The sequence below is a fragment of the Ciona intestinalis genome, chromosome 14 (genome assembly GCF_000224145.3).
Source record: "Ciona intestinalis chromosome 14, KH, whole genome shotgun sequence".
NCBI lineage: Eukaryota > Metazoa > Chordata > Ascidiacea > Phlebobranchia > Cionidae > Ciona > Ciona intestinalis.
Genome location: NC_020179.2, coordinates 4210033 through 4226583, shown reverse-complemented (window position 1 = coordinate 4226583; position 16551 = coordinate 4210033). Strand labels below are relative to the sequence as shown.

At 36.6% G+C, this 16551-nt stretch overlaps 3 protein-coding genes across 6 annotated transcripts in view; 1 reads left to right on the top strand and 2 right to left on the bottom strand.

Moving 5' to 3' along the window:
• Positions 1-2382, bottom strand: part of LOC100186898 (presequence protease, mitochondrial-like) — a 12781-nt gene extending 10399 nt beyond the window's left edge. Inside the window, exons 1-4 of the mRNA XM_018814735.2 lie at positions 2170-2382; positions 1511-1607; positions 1233-1339; positions 713-864 (exon numbers count right to left, since the gene is read on the bottom strand). Of these exons, the coding sequence (XP_018670280.1) occupies positions 713-864; positions 1233-1339; positions 1511-1607; positions 2170-2195 (382 nt within the window). The 5' untranslated portion in view covers positions 2196-2382. The remainder of the gene's footprint in view (positions 1-712; positions 865-1232; positions 1340-1510; positions 1608-2169) is intronic.
• Positions 2383-2960: 578 nt separating this feature from the next.
• Positions 2961-8456, top strand: LOC104266424 (uncharacterized protein y4mH-like). 4 transcript variants are annotated; one of them, XM_026837599.1, is made up of 6 exons: positions 2961-3028; positions 5702-5856; positions 6182-6285; positions 7245-7426; positions 7692-7869; positions 8043-8456. In XM_026837599.1, the coding sequence occupies exons 1-6, from the start codon at positions 2990-2992 to the stop codon at positions 8294-8296; spliced, it is 912 nt and encodes a 303-aa protein (XP_026693400.1). In that variant the 5' UTR covers positions 2961-2989; the 3' UTR covers positions 8297-8456. The 4 variants fall into 4 exon arrangements, with proteins under 4 accessions (XP_026693400.1, XP_026693401.1, XP_009860878.1 ...); XM_026837600.1 differs by lacking the exon at positions 2961-3028 and adding an exon at positions 3095-3148; XM_009862576.3 differs by lacking the exon at positions 2961-3028 and adding an exon at positions 4256-4367.
• LOC100186943 (arginine--tRNA ligase, cytoplasmic) lies at positions 3351-16529 on the bottom strand. Its single transcript, XM_002129578.5, has 16 exons — positions 16359-16529; positions 15786-15932; positions 15207-15434; positions 14794-14883; positions 14300-14422; positions 13771-13892; positions 13364-13472; positions 12661-12797; positions 12130-12242; positions 11892-12025; positions 11382-11536; positions 10834-10972; positions 10009-10148; positions 9421-9485; positions 8846-9040; positions 3351-3732 (listed from the first exon to the last, which is right to left on the bottom strand). The coding sequence occupies exons 1-16, from the start codon at positions 16422-16424 to the stop codon at positions 3623-3625; spliced, it is 2073 nt and encodes a 690-aa protein (XP_002129614.1). The 5' UTR covers positions 16425-16529; the 3' UTR covers positions 3351-3622.
• Positions 16530-16551: the final 22 nt, after the last annotated feature.

Here is a 16551-nt window from a genome sequence, read left to right as displayed (position 1 = left end):
GTTATAACATGGGTGTCTTCTTACACACCAGACACACATGGTGTATTCAAACAACTCATGCTCATTGTCGAGTTATAACATGGGTGTCTCCTTATACACCAGACACACATGGTGTATTCATACACCTCATGCTCACTGTCGAGGTATAACATGGGTGTCTTCCTATACACCAGACACACATGGTGTATTCATACACCTCATGCTCACTGTCGAGTTATAACATGGGTGTCTTCTTATACACCAGACACACATGATGTATTCATACACCTTATGCTCGCTGTTGAGTTATAACATGGGTGTCTTCTTATACACTAGACACATATAGTGTATTCATATACCTCATGCTCACTGTTGAGTTATAACATGGGTGTCTTCTTATACACTAGACACACATAGTGTATTCATACACCTCATGCTCACTGTTGGGGTATAACATGGGTGTCTTCCTATACACCAGACTTACATGGTGTGTATTCATACACCTCATGCTCACTGTCAAGTTACAACATGGGTGTCTTCTTATAGACCAGACACACATGGTGTATTCACACACCTCATGCTCACTGTTGAGTTATAACATGGGTGTCTTCTTATACTCACTGTTGAGTTATAACATGGGTGTCTTCTTATACACCAGACACACATGGTTTATTCATACACCTCATACTGACCTAAAATCACATATACAGCAAACACACGCACCAACACCAACCTGTCATTGCGTTCATAAAAGTCGACATTGATCGATCCAACATTTTAAAGAAAGGATCACGAACCGGGAATCTGTCGGAACCACACAAAGCTACGTGTTCCAATACATGAGCTACACCTGTACTGTTCATTGGGGTTGTACGAAGTGACACACTGCATTATAAGATACACTGTGTAGGCTATTGATATAAATGCATGTTAAAAACAGATCTGTACTGATTACTGAATAGATATAAAAACCTTTTGTTTTAAACCACTGGTCTTATTAAAGGCATTTTGTTATAAGACATCCAAGCGGACACACTACAATGTGGGGTATACTGTGACATAAGAGACCAGCGTGTATTGATATAAAATAATGTATATATGGTACAAGGTTGAGATACATCACGGGAACTTAAAGGTCAATATTAAACGTGATTGCAAATAATCTATTCTAGGTAGGTGTAAGGTTTTATAGTGTGGCATGCCATGAAGCCAGAGATTTGGACCAGTCAGCCCATCACCCCAACTATACTTACTTAAAAACATTGTTTTTATCGTCTCTTGCAAGATGTAAATGTTCACTTCCTGTTACATTATGATGTAATAGAACAGCTGTCATGGAGAACTCTGGAACATCTTCAACCTGGAATTGAGTTCTGCCGTTAAAAAGAGAAATAAAAAAAATAAAATTAATTTTCGACACAAACACCCAATTTTTTTTCTAAAAAAATTATACAGCGGTATCAGTTACTGTAACCAGCTATAGTATTACCTTATCTTAATTAAGCAGTTTAAAACATTCAACCAACCTAACCTGTTTAACTTTATAATCATGAATTACATCTCCAGGTTTATAATGCACAGATGTGGAAGCAAATCTTTGTCTTTGAAAACGACATTGTTTGAAACATCTGTATAAAACAGCAGTAGGTTAAGTTAATGGGTGTATGTGTATGTAAATTATTTATTCTCGTATGGAGGGGCAACGATGACACAGGTGTTTTGTTTACATGGGACTATACGAAGAAGACGGAACACTTTTTCCGCTAGGTGTCGGCAATTATTTAAATTAAAAAATACGGAAAAACGCACAAAAAACACTATAAAGTGTTAATAAGTGTAAAACAAATTAATTAAATAATAAAAATACCTTTCTAAATACATAAAACACTAGTTCCGTCTTCTTTGTATAGTCCCATGTGTTTTGTTTTATACACCTTGTGCCCCGCGCTTACGAGTTATCATGTATTATGCATAGTATAACTACATTTGTCTGACTGTTTTTTTATTTGAACAACCTGTAAGGACTGGGTCGCAGTAATTGCCGTGTCTGACTAAGAACACACACGCACACAACGGTAGCGGCGTCGAACTTCGAACCTATAACCTTTGAGCTAAAGGCAGGCGCATTTAGAATTATACCGGACAGAACGTTTAATTATTTATATGAAAATATTTAGTTTTCTAATGTACCTGCTTCCTATGTTGAGGAGCTTCATTTTTCCATTAACAGCAGCTAACCTTGTATTTTATATTTCACCCACAAACCAATGTGTATTACTACAAAAACACAGACCAAAACAATCAAACACGTGGTTTGGAAACGTCAATAAATGATTCTGACGCAATTTCGTTGAAAAACCGGCGCCAGTGATTCCAGATAAATTTTATTTGTGTAGTTTTAAACTGAAATATACCTTAACGTATAATACATTTTACCATTAAGTTATACGACTTTAAGTTAGGTTTTACGCAGTAGAAAATGTATACAGAAATGGATAAAGCTTAAATATAAGCATTTATACATTTTTATAACCACGACTTGAGTTTTCTTTTAGGGGAAATACCCTAACCAAATATGAACTTTATCGGGGAGTTATATTTTCTTTGCGGTCCCATTCATCTGCGTTGTATTACAAATTACAATCATGCTAACTCACTTCATATGCTCATACAAATACAACAGACCAAATGCATAAACCAAACCAAAAAAATATTTGCTACAATATTTATAATCGGACAGTAATATGTGCTCGGTTTAGTAATCGCTTCACTCTATTCTACATAGGTAGAGGGTGCTACGCCGCGCCACAAGATGTGATGTAGGCCAGAGTTGACCTATTACCTCACACCCTACTACTTACCGCAAAACGCATTACAACCCTACAGAAAACCCTTGCATTTCCCCCACACGTCACTTAACAACATCCTCAATAACGAGTCAAAAGCTGTTTTTTCTAGTTTAAAACGGAACCTTACTGAGAAGGTGCACGTTTTCTTCCATTACCGCAAAATGAAGAGTCGTAGGTTCATGCTGCAGCTTATTTTGATTGTAAGTATTCATATATAGTAGGTTGGGAAAGACGGGACAAGTGTGTCTCATCTTTCCCCACTGTACTATATAAGGTGTAGTATGGAATTATATTGCAAATTGGCGGAAAATTACAACAAGGTACGTTAAAGGTGACATGGAATTTGGGACAGAGCTGGCCTATTACCCTAAGTAATGTAATGTAAAAGGTAAGAGTATTAGGTTCTTGCTTTTATTGACAAGGATACTACCCGAAAACGTCCCCTTAGAATGCCGTAAAATCACTAAAGTCGCACGATTAACCGCTACGTACGTAAGGTACCGGCATAGCAAACACGAGTTGTACATGTATATTCTCATTTATTTCCGCACCAAAAAATTGAGCATCTGCGCGCAACAACACGTAGTAATGGATAAATGTCTGACATATTGATAATAATTAACATTTGAAACTTGAGCGTAAATGTTTCCCATTAAATTCACATTACCAATCCGTATTTAAATCCTCTATTACGCCATAAAAGAAAGTGTGATGTCATTAAACCTATGGTGACGAAGCCCGCTACCAAAAATGTAATGCAACTTGTATTTAATTTTGTCCAACAGGAACTTTGGTTACATTTTATGCACGGGTTTTATGCCTAAAATTTTAAAGCATTGATCCATGACGGCGACTGTTGCGTCACAAAGCAAAAGTCGATGTTTGTGTATCTTGACGACGTCACCTAGAAAATGCGTTAAAAAAAAGTTGAATACACTTTTATGTAACTTTTTTTAGTCCAACATTATAACGAAGTAAGCACCACAAGTTAGAATAGACCATAATGGGAACTGATACGCGGTGCCAGCGTTAGCGTTATTTACAACTATTGAAACAGTATCTTATCTCTGCGAAACTAACTATAAATCTATATTTGCGTCTCTGAATAGCTATCTAAACATGGGGCAATGGGCCAATCCTGGCCTAAATCCTATGTCCCATAGCTGCCGCGCTGTTGGACCTCACCCATATAGAATAGATGGCTAAACCGAAACCTAGAACAAACTATACTGAAGCAGCATATGCGTTTCGGGTAACGCGGCGACAAAATAAAGAGAACACGCGCCCACACAAGAGAGAGAAAAGCGCGGGTAATGCCCATACAATGTAAATAGGCCATTCTCCCACGATTTGTGTGCACGAATTGTACTGCAGTGTAATCGGTCCAAAGTTGTACTGGCACGACGTTTACCGCTTGTACTGTAACCAAATGGCAGCAGCTAATCAAATGCATGCCAATTATATATGTAATGTGAGATCAAAAAATGTCAAAGAAACAAAGGTTAGGAAGCAGATTGATTGAACCGGCGAAGGAAACAGGTTTACAAAAGGTTGCATTTACATTACATTATGTTTACAAAGCTTTAGTAAGACTTAAGTAGTAGACAAGATAGGGGAAAGGAATTAGACAAGTTGCTGTGCCATGGGCTTAATAGTTAGCCTAGCATAGTAGATGAAATATTGAATTTAAAAAGCATGTTAAATTTCAAAATTTGTATACTAGAACTAGTCTAGAAGAAGATCAGGTTTGAACAATATATTACACCAATGGTAGCAGAACATGAATATAAAGCTTTGGAATGAAATATTTTAATTCCAATCTTTTAAAATATGACATAAGACCAGTTAATTTTACTAAACGCACATTATAATGTTGTATCAGTAAAATATACGAACACTTTACTACATAGAGTTTAGTTTCAGCACTCCTATGTTAAAGTTTCGGTCATTCAGCGTAAACTTTATTTAGTTGTGTCTACTAAATACCAAGTATTTAGTGCTATGTAAGTAAGCTGCATGTTTGTGGTGCAGATTCAGATCAAGGTCTAGTGTAAACTCTATTTAATGCCGGCAGTAACCAATACATAGCCTAAGGGTCTAAGGCTACACATGTAATATAAACCAATACAGGAAACATTAACTAGATCCATAATATTGGTTTAAGGAGTTACTGTTTAGTTATAGATGTGTGCTGGACAGGATGTTTCTATTTTAAAATATATGAAGTCTAAAAGAAATGAGAAAATAAAATTAAAGCCTTTTGCCACAAGCAGTTAAAAAAAGTTACACTGATTCTAATATAGCAGAAACAGAAAAACTTTATCAGCGTAGCCGTCTGGTGCTTGGCATTGGTAATGTAAGATATAGTAGGGTGGGGGAACATGGGACACCTATTCATACTATTTTCCCGACCCACTTGGTAGTAAACAAAGAATATTCAAAGAATTATATAACCGTATCCTCACGACTCCCATAGACCGTTGTTAATTGTTTAAAACACGATCAGTGTATTTGAATATTATGTGAGAAAGATGTCCCATCTTCCCCCAACCTACCACATTATAGCAAATACTTGATTATTGCTGTCTGTTGCTACCAGGCATAATGTATTTCTGACTGTTTATGCCAGAACATCACCCTCTTGGGAAATTGTATTTTATGTGATTTTATTCTATATGGGTGAAGTCCTACAGAAAGGACCTGGAATTAAGGTCAGAGTAGTAGGCCCATTAACCCAAAACTCTATACACATATTAGATTCTATATGGGTGATTACTACAGCAAGGCACGCCATGGGCTATATCATTTATACCCAACACCCCTTATGTTACTGGTTACTTAACATTTATATTTAACTACAAACAATGTTACAGTTGATAAAAATGACCAGTGGCTCAAGCCTGCCTCAAGTGGTAGACAGCCACTTGCATTTATGGGAGCTTGAAAGGTTTAAATACGAGTGGCCGAGACCGACGAAGGAAAACATTATTTATCGTGATTTTACCCCAAGCGACTATCAAGATGAAATGTAAGTGATTATACATTATGGTATTGTTGGGAAACTATGTGAAACTATGCCATTAGCCAAAATAAACTAATCACAGTAGTAATTAGTATGGTTATAATTATTAGGTTATGTGGGAAACTATCTACAGTAGCCAAAATCATTAGATATAGTGAATTAGTCATACGGCTTTTTAATCATTTTATGACTAGAAACCAACGTATTAATTAATAAAGAGGTTTTTGTGACTTTTACAAAACACAACATTAATTTTTGGCAAAAATATGAAAATATTTACTATTTATGCTACGACAAATATTCATCTTTCTAACTGTTTAACTTTTTTTAGGGCGAATACACCAATAACTGGAGCTGTATTCATAGAAGTGAATGAAACATTAGAAGAACTTGAATGGGTGTTAGGGTTAACACAAAACTACTCTTTTATTAAAGGTGTCTTATTTATAATACTCACTCTTGTCTCATCTAACACCGTGGTGCAGTTTCAGTTAATCAACTTTAACCATCCTCAGTGTTAGATGAGACAGGAGTGAGTGTTACAAGTACCAAGCTGGTCTTTATATAACACTCACTCTTGTCTCATCTAACACCGAGGATGGTGCAGTTTCAGTTAATCAACTTTAACCATCCTCAGTGTTAGATGAGACAGGAGTGAGTGTTACAAGTACCATGCTGGTCTTTATATAACACTCACTCTTGTCTCATCTAACACCGAGGATGGTGCAGTTTCAGTTAATCAACTTTAACCATCCTCAGTGTTAGATGACACAGGAGTGAGTGTTACAAGTACCAAGCTGGTCTTTATATAACACTCACTCTTGTCTCATCTAACACCGAGGATGGTGCAGTTTCAGTTAATCAACTTTAACCATCCTCAGTGTTAGATGAGACAGGAGTGAGTGTTACAAGTACCATGCTGGTCTTTATATAACACTCACTCTTGTCTCATCTAACACCGAGGATGGTGCAGTTTCAGTTAATCAACTTTAACCATCCTCAGTGTTAGATGACACAGGAGTGAGTGTTACAAGTACCAAGCTGGTCTTTATATAACACTCACTCTTGTCTCATCTAACACCGAGGATGGTGCAGTTTCAGTTAATCAACTTTAACCATCCTCAGTGTTAGATGAGACAGGAGTGAGTGTTACAAGTACCAAGCTGGTCTTTATATAACACTCACTGTTACATTTGTCTCATAAGTCATGACTCTCATAAAGCAGTCAGAATGATGCAGTTTCAGTTAATCAACTTCATCCTCAGTGTTAGCTGGGGCAAGAGTGAGTGTTGTATAAAGACCGGCTTGGTAATTGTAGCACCCACTCTCATCTATCATAATAATTAGCAAACAAAACACTGCATAATCATACTAAAGCCACATTATATCATCAGGTGTGGTTGGATACACTGACATGACCTCACCCACGTTTGAGGAACAAATTATTCGTTTGAAAAATAATTCAAAGTTTGTCGGTTTGCGTAAAATATGGGGAGATCCTGATTGGATACAACGTGATGATGTCATAATGGGAATGGAAGTTCTAGAACGACATAACTTGACCTTCGACTTATTGGTATGTAACAACTAAGCAGGACTAAATAACCAGACTGTTAACAAAGAGGGCACAAACAGGCAGAGCCGAAGTACATTGCATTCACCACATTAATCAATGAGGTTCCCTATGTTTGACAACTGTGAGTGTAACTGTGTTTCAACAATGCAATATAAGATTTCACTAAAACAAAAAACATTGCCTGCTCAATGGTGATAGACTAGGCTTTAAAACTTAAACAAGGTAACCATGACAACAACTGATATCATTGTTATTGTGGTAAAAGATAAAAACAAGAGAGCAATACGAAGCAGCAAAACAATTTCTAAAGCGAGTGCCGAAAAACTTGAAAGTAGTTTTGGATCATCTCGGCAAGCCTAACGCGGTGACTGGGGCAGAACAATGGTGGTTTGATGACATCATAATCATGGCCTCGTACCCAAATGTACATTGCAAATTGTCAGGTAAAACAACTAACTTAAAGAGGAAAATCAAAATCTTGTTAAAAAAAATTTTTTACTTCTTTAAATTAAGTTTGGTGTAGATAAACTTTCTAGTTTGTACTTCCTACGGCACCCCAAATTTTGTTAAACACTTGTACACACCACTCCAAACATAATGCTTATGCTTTTCACAGGTATGGTAACTGAAGGAAATTTAACTAGTTGGAAACAATCAGACTTCGCCCCCTATGTTAAACATGTGTTGGATACATTTGGAGTGGATAGGGTTATGTTTGGGTCAGATTGGCCGGTGTGTAAGATGGCACATGCAGATCTACCCACTGTTTATCAATTACTCAACAATTTGCTATCAGAGTTATCGGAAAATGAAAAGCGGAAAGTTTTTTACGAGAATGCTGTTAAGTTTTATAACCTAGACATGGATTAAGTAAGCGATTATTGTGGATTTTGTGTCGCTTGACGTTTACCTTTTTCTTGCAAAAATATCGCAATACCAGACATAACAACAGTTAGTAATAACAATATTACTTTTCAAAGCGCTCAAGATATTATGTATACATTCACATGGCATTATTTCCAGCCAACAATCAAGTTTCATTTACTTAAGAATCAACATTATATATTCTATGTTCGTAAGGTCCCTCAGCGTGGTACCCTATGGGTTCTAAGAATGGCCCATTACACCAACACCCAAGGTGATACTGCATGGACCTCAGCAGATTTTGTACTTCTATTACCCTAACACCCAAGGTGCTACCATCTAGACCCCACTGAGGCAGTTGATAGACACTCAATAATAGAGATTCTATTTTATAATAGTAAGGTCCTCAGTGAGGCACACCTGAGACCTGGGATGTAGGTCTATTACCCTAACACCCAAGGTGCTACCATCTAGACCCAACTGAGGCAGTTTATATTATTAAATACCCAGGGTGCTGCTGCATGGACCTCACCAGATTTTAAACAGCCCACATACCTGTTTTTCTATCTTTCTCTACACAGTAGCAAACATCATAGAACTCTGTGTACACGGTAGCCAACTCATAGAGGTAATCACACAGCGTGTGCGGGGCGAGGTCATCGCATACTCGTTGTAAAACTTCAGGGAACCGAGTTATGAAGCGAGCAAGTTTTAGCTCTTTAGCGTGCTCTAGTGGTAAGCCATCATCATCTGCAAAGAAAAGTAATTGATTAAAACTTTAGGGAAGGGATTAAATAATGGAATGAATATTTAAAAAAAAACAGGAAAACATAATTGAATTTCAATGTACAGTCAGTAGGGTTTAACTTAATAATAAAATGTGACATATAGATGTGAATGAGAACCTTGTTTAAATGAGGCCACTTAAATTTTTATTAATTTTATGTTGTTCTCATTAGTTGGATCATTACAATGCAAGACATCGATAACTTTATTATATTTTATACTGGTTATGGAAAAATTAAAACGCAATATTTGAGATGAAAAGTAAAATAACATATTTCATTGCGACCAAATTAATAATATTTACAAGCATTTATAAACAACATTTCATTGGTAAAACAACTTACCATAGAAAGATGACGCAGCTTCTTTTAATTCTTCCCGACTTACTTTTGCAACACGAGCTATGGACCTGTGCATGGGGTAAGAGGGTTCTTAGTATAAAGTTGTTTGGGTGATAGTGAAATAACTTTACTATCCATTTTATCTGGAGGTGCCAAGATGCAATTAAACTATGCCTGGTGCCATGAACGGCAGAATGTAGTTTCGATTGAAACTTGAACCGTTCTAATAAGGCTTAAGAGTAAAATAACTGCAGATAAGTACAATTGAAAAATTCATAAAACAAAAATAATTTAAATGGGTGGTAATGAGCTTACTTTCGCTTAAATCACAAGTTACAAGCCTTGCTGTAAGACTTCACTCAATTTTCAATATTTGTTTTGTGTAAAAAAAATAAAAAAATTTAAAGTTTAAGCCACAACAACATAAGCTTCAACTACAATTTGCAAAAACTTATTTTTAAACAAAAAATTTCATGTGGCTTAGGGGTAAAATAACTGTATATCACTGCAATTAAAACACCATAAAAATAATTGAGTCGTAAAACATAAACATTGAAACATGATAAATATTAAATAGTCCATAAAACTTACTTTATCCTTGTGTAAGCATAAAGTAGATAAGCTGCAGTGTTGCCTCGATCTTCAAGCATTTTATCAAAGGAGAAAACATAATCATTGATTCTGTTATGAGATAGATCTGCATACTTGATGCAACCATATGCTACAGCTTCCTGGGGTAAAGTGGTTGGTTATGGGGTATTATTCATTATAAAGATATATAGTAGGGTGGGGAAGATGGGACACCTTTTTATTCTATTTTCTTGTACCATTTTGTTAGTAAACAAAGAACATTTTAATAATTATAAAAACGTATCCTCACGACTCCCATAGACCGTTGGTAATTGTTTAAAACATGATCAAGATATTTGGATATTTTGTGCTAAAGATGTCCCATCTTCCCCCCCCCCACCCTACTATACCATTATAATGATTTTTTTTATTCATTATAAAGTCAGGTACCAAAGCAAAGTAGTTAATTTGAGTGGCATGTTTAGTGTTGAGAATAGACCAGACCTGGCATTGGCATAAGTCCTAGCTAGGTTCTTAACAAGGACCTGACCCATAAAGAATAGAATGGATAAAAACACAGTAAGTATGTAGTACTTTAAATAGTGGTAGCACTCTGGTTATTGGGAATGTAGAGTAAAGGGGGTATTGAAAAGCTGGGGTCTTCAGTGAGGCACAACTGAAACCTGGGATGTAGGTCTATTACCCCAACACCCAGGGTGCTACGACCGCTACCATCTAGACCCCACTGAGGCAGTTTATAGACACTCAATAATTTAGATTAAAGTGTGATGTCTTTGATAAGCAAGTATTTACGCTCAAGGCCCTGTAATAAAATATTGAATGCACCTGAGCAGCTTTAAACTCCTCTGGAGTAAGTTCTTTATCTCTTCCTTTCTCTTTAAGTTTCTCCTCACACCTCTTCCGCCCTTCATCCAGCAACGCCGCTAATCTTACAGTTTCACCAGATCGTGTCTTAAATTTCTTCCTAAAATAAAGTACAACATATATATATACTTGGTTAGAACACCATACTGTATGAGTACTTTACAACTGCAGATCCTCACCCATATAGAATGTGCATATACAATGTTGGGGTAATGGGCCAACTCTGGTCTAAATCCCAAGTCCTATAGCATGCCTTTAACCATGATGTAGGACCTCACCCATATAGAATAGAATGTGTATATACAATGTTGGGGTAATGGGCCAACTCTGTCCTAAATCTCAGGTCCCATGGCGTGCCTCACTGTAGGACCTCACCCATATAAAGAAGAATGTGCATATACAATGTTGGGGTAATGGGCCAACTCTGGCATAAATCCCAGATCCCTGAGAAGAACCTCATCTATCCATATAGAATAAAATCCCATAGCATTAAAATAACAACAACCCACCTATCTTCCCCCAGTACGACCCCGAATGCAACATGTTCTACCCTTGTAACTTGTGGGTCATACCAACCCATCTTTCTAGCCACAGAATATATAGCTTTGAAGTGAGCAGCTTGCCCTGCATCCGTCACATAGATGAGGTTGGCTCCACTTTCATCCTGGACAAATAAAGTCAAGTCAATCACGGTTTTTAGTGACTGCTTATTCAAGCAAGGTAAAGTATAAGTTAAACTAAAAAAGACCAACTTATAAGACTGATAGTTCAAATGTATATAATGCACATATGATATAACTTTAACTTTATTCTAGTCGAGTAAGGTTCTGTGTAGCACCATATTACCCAAACTCTCAAGAGTGCCACTGTTACCAAATGGAACTTATCAGATGTTAAATATCATCATTAAACAACATCAGATGCCTGGCGCACTCCCAAATGACAATTAAAAAAGCTTTAAAAAGTATATAAAAAAAAGAGCGTTGCTATACACATACAACAGTATACTTATTACTTACAAATATACGTTGTTTTATACAAGCTAAGTCACTCGTATCGTAAGTGAATCCACCATCTGACTTCACTATCGTGAGGGGAAACTGGGAACCTTCCGGAAAAACAAGTTTCCTTCCGTCTTCGACCACAACATAGCCTGCACAAGGTGGGCGATAACGGTATGCTAAGTAAGTATATTATGTACGCGTATGACCGCTGTGTCGCTCCCAACCAGACAAGCTCACCCAAACCACAACTTACCTTGTTTCTCTATCTCTGCAATAACGGGAGGCATGAGGTTATGGTAAAAAGATTCTCCTCGCTCAATCAAATTAACGATCCCCAGTCTATCATAGATGACTTGAAACTCCTTCCTAAGGTTAAGTGATTTGATACAAATGTCATGGTTCGTAATGTTGGATTAATTGTGGGTTAGGTTTAAAGCTATGAGTTAACTTATGCTACAATATGATTAAAATATAGTGAATTTTAAAATGGAATTAAAGTGTTACCATAAAAGACCTCATCCATATAGACCAGGGTTTCTTGACTTTATTTTTATGTTTTACCTCTTAAACAAAGATGAGTATCGGGCAGGTTGTTCAATCTCTGGTAAAGTATTAGATAATGCAAAGTAAGCTCCAATACCTACAAGTTGGCACAATTTTTTGTCCGTCAACTGATGTGTGAATTTTGATTGAAAGCTCATTTACCCAATGGGGTAAATTTCCCCCAGTTTTTTTAAGGTTGATATCGATTATAATAATGTTGAATATAATAATAACAACCCACCTTGAAACATCACATATAAGTTTCCAAGCATTAATAAAGTCAGGGTCACCACTTTGTAGCTTCACCACGCAACTATACGCTCGTTTCTTAAACTCGGGATCATCGTCAAATCTTTTCTTTGATTGTTTGTAGAAAGCCTGCATAACATACATGGTTTGGTCACAGGCGCCAAAACTAGGATGGCAGGGTGGGCACGCCAACCCTGAAAGTTTCTTGCTACCAGGCCTAATATGAGAGGGTGTCGTACCACAAAGGTGAAAAATCCTTTTTCTATTATTAGCAACAATACTTAATATTTATACACCAACATCATATTATAAACCATACAAACGTACCAGCAAACCAGCAAACCACTTATGGCTACTCAAGAGCTCTTGTAGAAATATCAGGCTATTAATGGAAATTAAATTATAACTAGAAGTTTTTTGCTACAGACATAATATTAGAAGGTGTCTTGACACAAGGGTGAAGAGCTTTACTCTAATTTTAATGACAACATTTGATACAGTAGGATATTTGGATTTTTATGTGCTAAAAGTGTCCTTTCCCTATCCCACTATATTTTATACCAACATTTTATATTTTACACAAATACTTGATATTTATAGGAAAGGGTGTCCTACCCAAAAACAAAAGGGGTGAAGAGCTTTATTCTAATTCTAAGTACAACATTTGATATTTCAACACCAACACATAGGCGTACCTGCAGATCACCAATAGGCGGGGACTCCTCTTTATAATTAGGAAACATATCAGTAAGATGAGCGATCAGCATCCCAAACTGGGTTCCCCAATCCCCTACATGGTTAACTCTGTAATATATACACTGGGATTAACTCTTTGTAAAGATGTAGTATATATTTAACCATAGATAGGATAACTGTCTCTGTTTGTTATAAATACAGCAAATCTGAACCTGCTGCTCATAGTCAGATGATTCTTGTGTAAAGAAATACAGTAAGGATCTGGTTCTACAAAAACGTAACATATAAAAAATTCCAGAAAATTGCGTGATATAAAAAGTATATATTTCGCTTACAGTTATCTTGTATATGAACAGTATGCTTGCCTTGTGTTACAAAATATTTAAAAATTTTAATCTGACTTTACCTAAGTACTTCGTGACCAAAGTATTCAAAGAGATTAGCGATGCAATCACCAATAATGGTGGATCGTAAATGGCCGACGTGCATTTCTTTTGCGATGTTTGGTGAAGAATAATCGATCACTACCTGGGAAACATACTCTGGTCATTTAAGTGGGAAACAAAGTACATGTACTGATACTATGCATTAGCATTACATCAACAAAATATTTAATACTAATCAAATACACAAAACTATACATTAGAACTTAACAATTTCAATAGTGAGTATAAATCAAAATCTCTTTATATAGATAAGGGGCATGGGCATGTAACTGTGATATCTGATATGCCAATTAACCTAAGTTACCCCATTACAATAACCGTGGCGTGGCATACCAAGGGTCCTAGGATTTAGGCCAGGGTGGCCCAGAAATCCTTCGCGATAATATAAATGCGATACCAAGTGTTTTAATATGCAAGTATGATAGATATGAGAACACCTGCTATAGTACAACAAAACGGTAAATAAAATAATGATTTTAATTACCCCACCTTCCCACATTCTCCTTTAGAATGATGTGTCCGCACCCCATGGACTAAAACATCAGACAGCGCCCTCTTCAGGAAAGAAACATTTAATCGAATATTTATAAATCCTGGTCCCGCAATGTTGCACTAAAATGTAAAGAAATGTGGCTGAAATGATCCTAATGGCTCTTGGCTACATATGATAGGATGTAATTATGAAGTTTATGTTGTGAAAAACAAGGTAGGGCCAACATTAGTTACAGAGGCCAACTCTGGTCTAAATCCTATAAAAGGCAGTTTGTTACTGTAAAAGTGAGCCTAATTGTGCAATATGCTAAGGTGTGGTAGAAGTAAACATATATAATTTTATATGCCTAAGCTAATTGTGCGAAGGTGTGTCTTGACACAAAAGGCTATATGGCTAATTGTACAATATGGGGTGTATTATTACATGATTAAAGTGGTAAATATATGTACAGCCACAAGTAAGCTATTATTGTCAAATGTCAACAACCCACACTATCTATTAGATCAGATGAGGGAAGGTTCTTTAAAATTAATTCCGCAATTTGACGTGGAGCCATTTTCGTTCCCTGGGCTTTTAGAACCTGCAAGAAAACATATTTTGAAACAACATTTACAATAAACCTACCGCCTCTGTAAACAAATATAAAGTAAAATGGTTAAAATACAGTTACATTTATAGTCATCACTCCCAAACATAGGACGCCTCATTGATTAATGTGGTGAAAGCAAAATACTTGAGCTCTGCTTGTGTTGTGTGTGTATACATTTATCCAAGTATTTTATGGCGCTTATAACTTTACTCATATATAAGGATATTGCATTCACTTCACCATAACATTATTTCTATAACATTACCAGAAGTCCAGACCATTACTGCTATTGAGGGGACACTTATACCACTCACCCCAGATATTGGCATTGCACTGTTACATTGATAATCTCCAAACTTCTCATTTTGGTTCAAAGTTATCGAAACAGGGAGTTTCCCCTTCAAACCAGGGAAACTTGCAGATATTGAGTGAAGAAATATTTCTGTCAACCTTTGGTTGATGTTTACCATCCCGTCGTTGAAGTTTGTGGTTTGCTGGGTGAACTCTGGCACTCGTTGCTGTGATACTTCAGCATCTAATGCCTGTGGATGGGGCATATAAAGTTTGGTCATTTATATTCTTGTGGGTGGGAGCTTGAGTGACTTATCCATGGTTGCCACTCCCAGGCCCACAGTCGAGTTGCTGAAGCTATTGCAGTGTGTGGATAAGCAAACGTGACTTCTGTGTGTGGGTGGGAGCTTGAGTGACTTATCCATGGTTGCCACTCCCAGGCCCATAGTTGAGCTGCTGAAGCTATTGCCGTGTGTGAACAGAGATAGGCAAAAATTCTATCTAAATATAGCCAGTTTTGTAACTCGACAGTGGGCATGAGTTGTTTAAACAGTGAGTATTCATACAAGTACAACATTATAAACATAGTCTCGCAAACCTACCCTTTGTAAGTGTGTAGCCTGGTACGCCAACTTTGCATTGCTAGCCATCAGTTTCAAGCTTTTTTCGCTCATTTCTTCTTCCTTTAAAACATAACTTCCATTCTCTAATGCTTCCAGTTCTTTCTTCAGTTCCGCGGCTTCTTTCTCCTACATATAAAGGAGTAACAGGGTCAAAAAAAGGAAATGGGGCAAAATTACATTGTAAACAATAATGGGTGCTAGTGAAGAATCTCCCCCGCCCCCACCTTATTTGCTAACCACTAACCCCTAGGTTAGGGGGTTAGATGTTGATGGTTAGGGGGTTAGTGGTTATAGGGGTTAGTAGTTAGTGGTTAGCAAATAAGGTTGGGGAAAGACTTTTCACTAACACCCAATAATGTTGGTTAAGTAATAAGCAAGCCTACTGCTAAACAGGAAGGAAATCAAAACAACAATTTATCATATTTAGGGTTAGGGGGGCTTTTGTCTTTAAACACTATATTAAAAATAAGATGTTGTTTTTTTAAGTTGAACGTGTGTAATAATAGGCCCCTAAAAATTATTTAATATAGTAGAAATTAATATGCTTTTTACCTGTTTTTGTATTGTCAGTGAGATTCTTTCGTATTCTGCTTTACTTATGCTACCGTTCGATGTCATTTTCCAACAGATTATATTAACTAGCTCAGTTTACACCCCTATATATATATAGACCTGTGTATTTTTTGTAATCTTGCATAAGAAAACAACGTGCAAAACGTTTTTACATTACATACATAAGCAAACA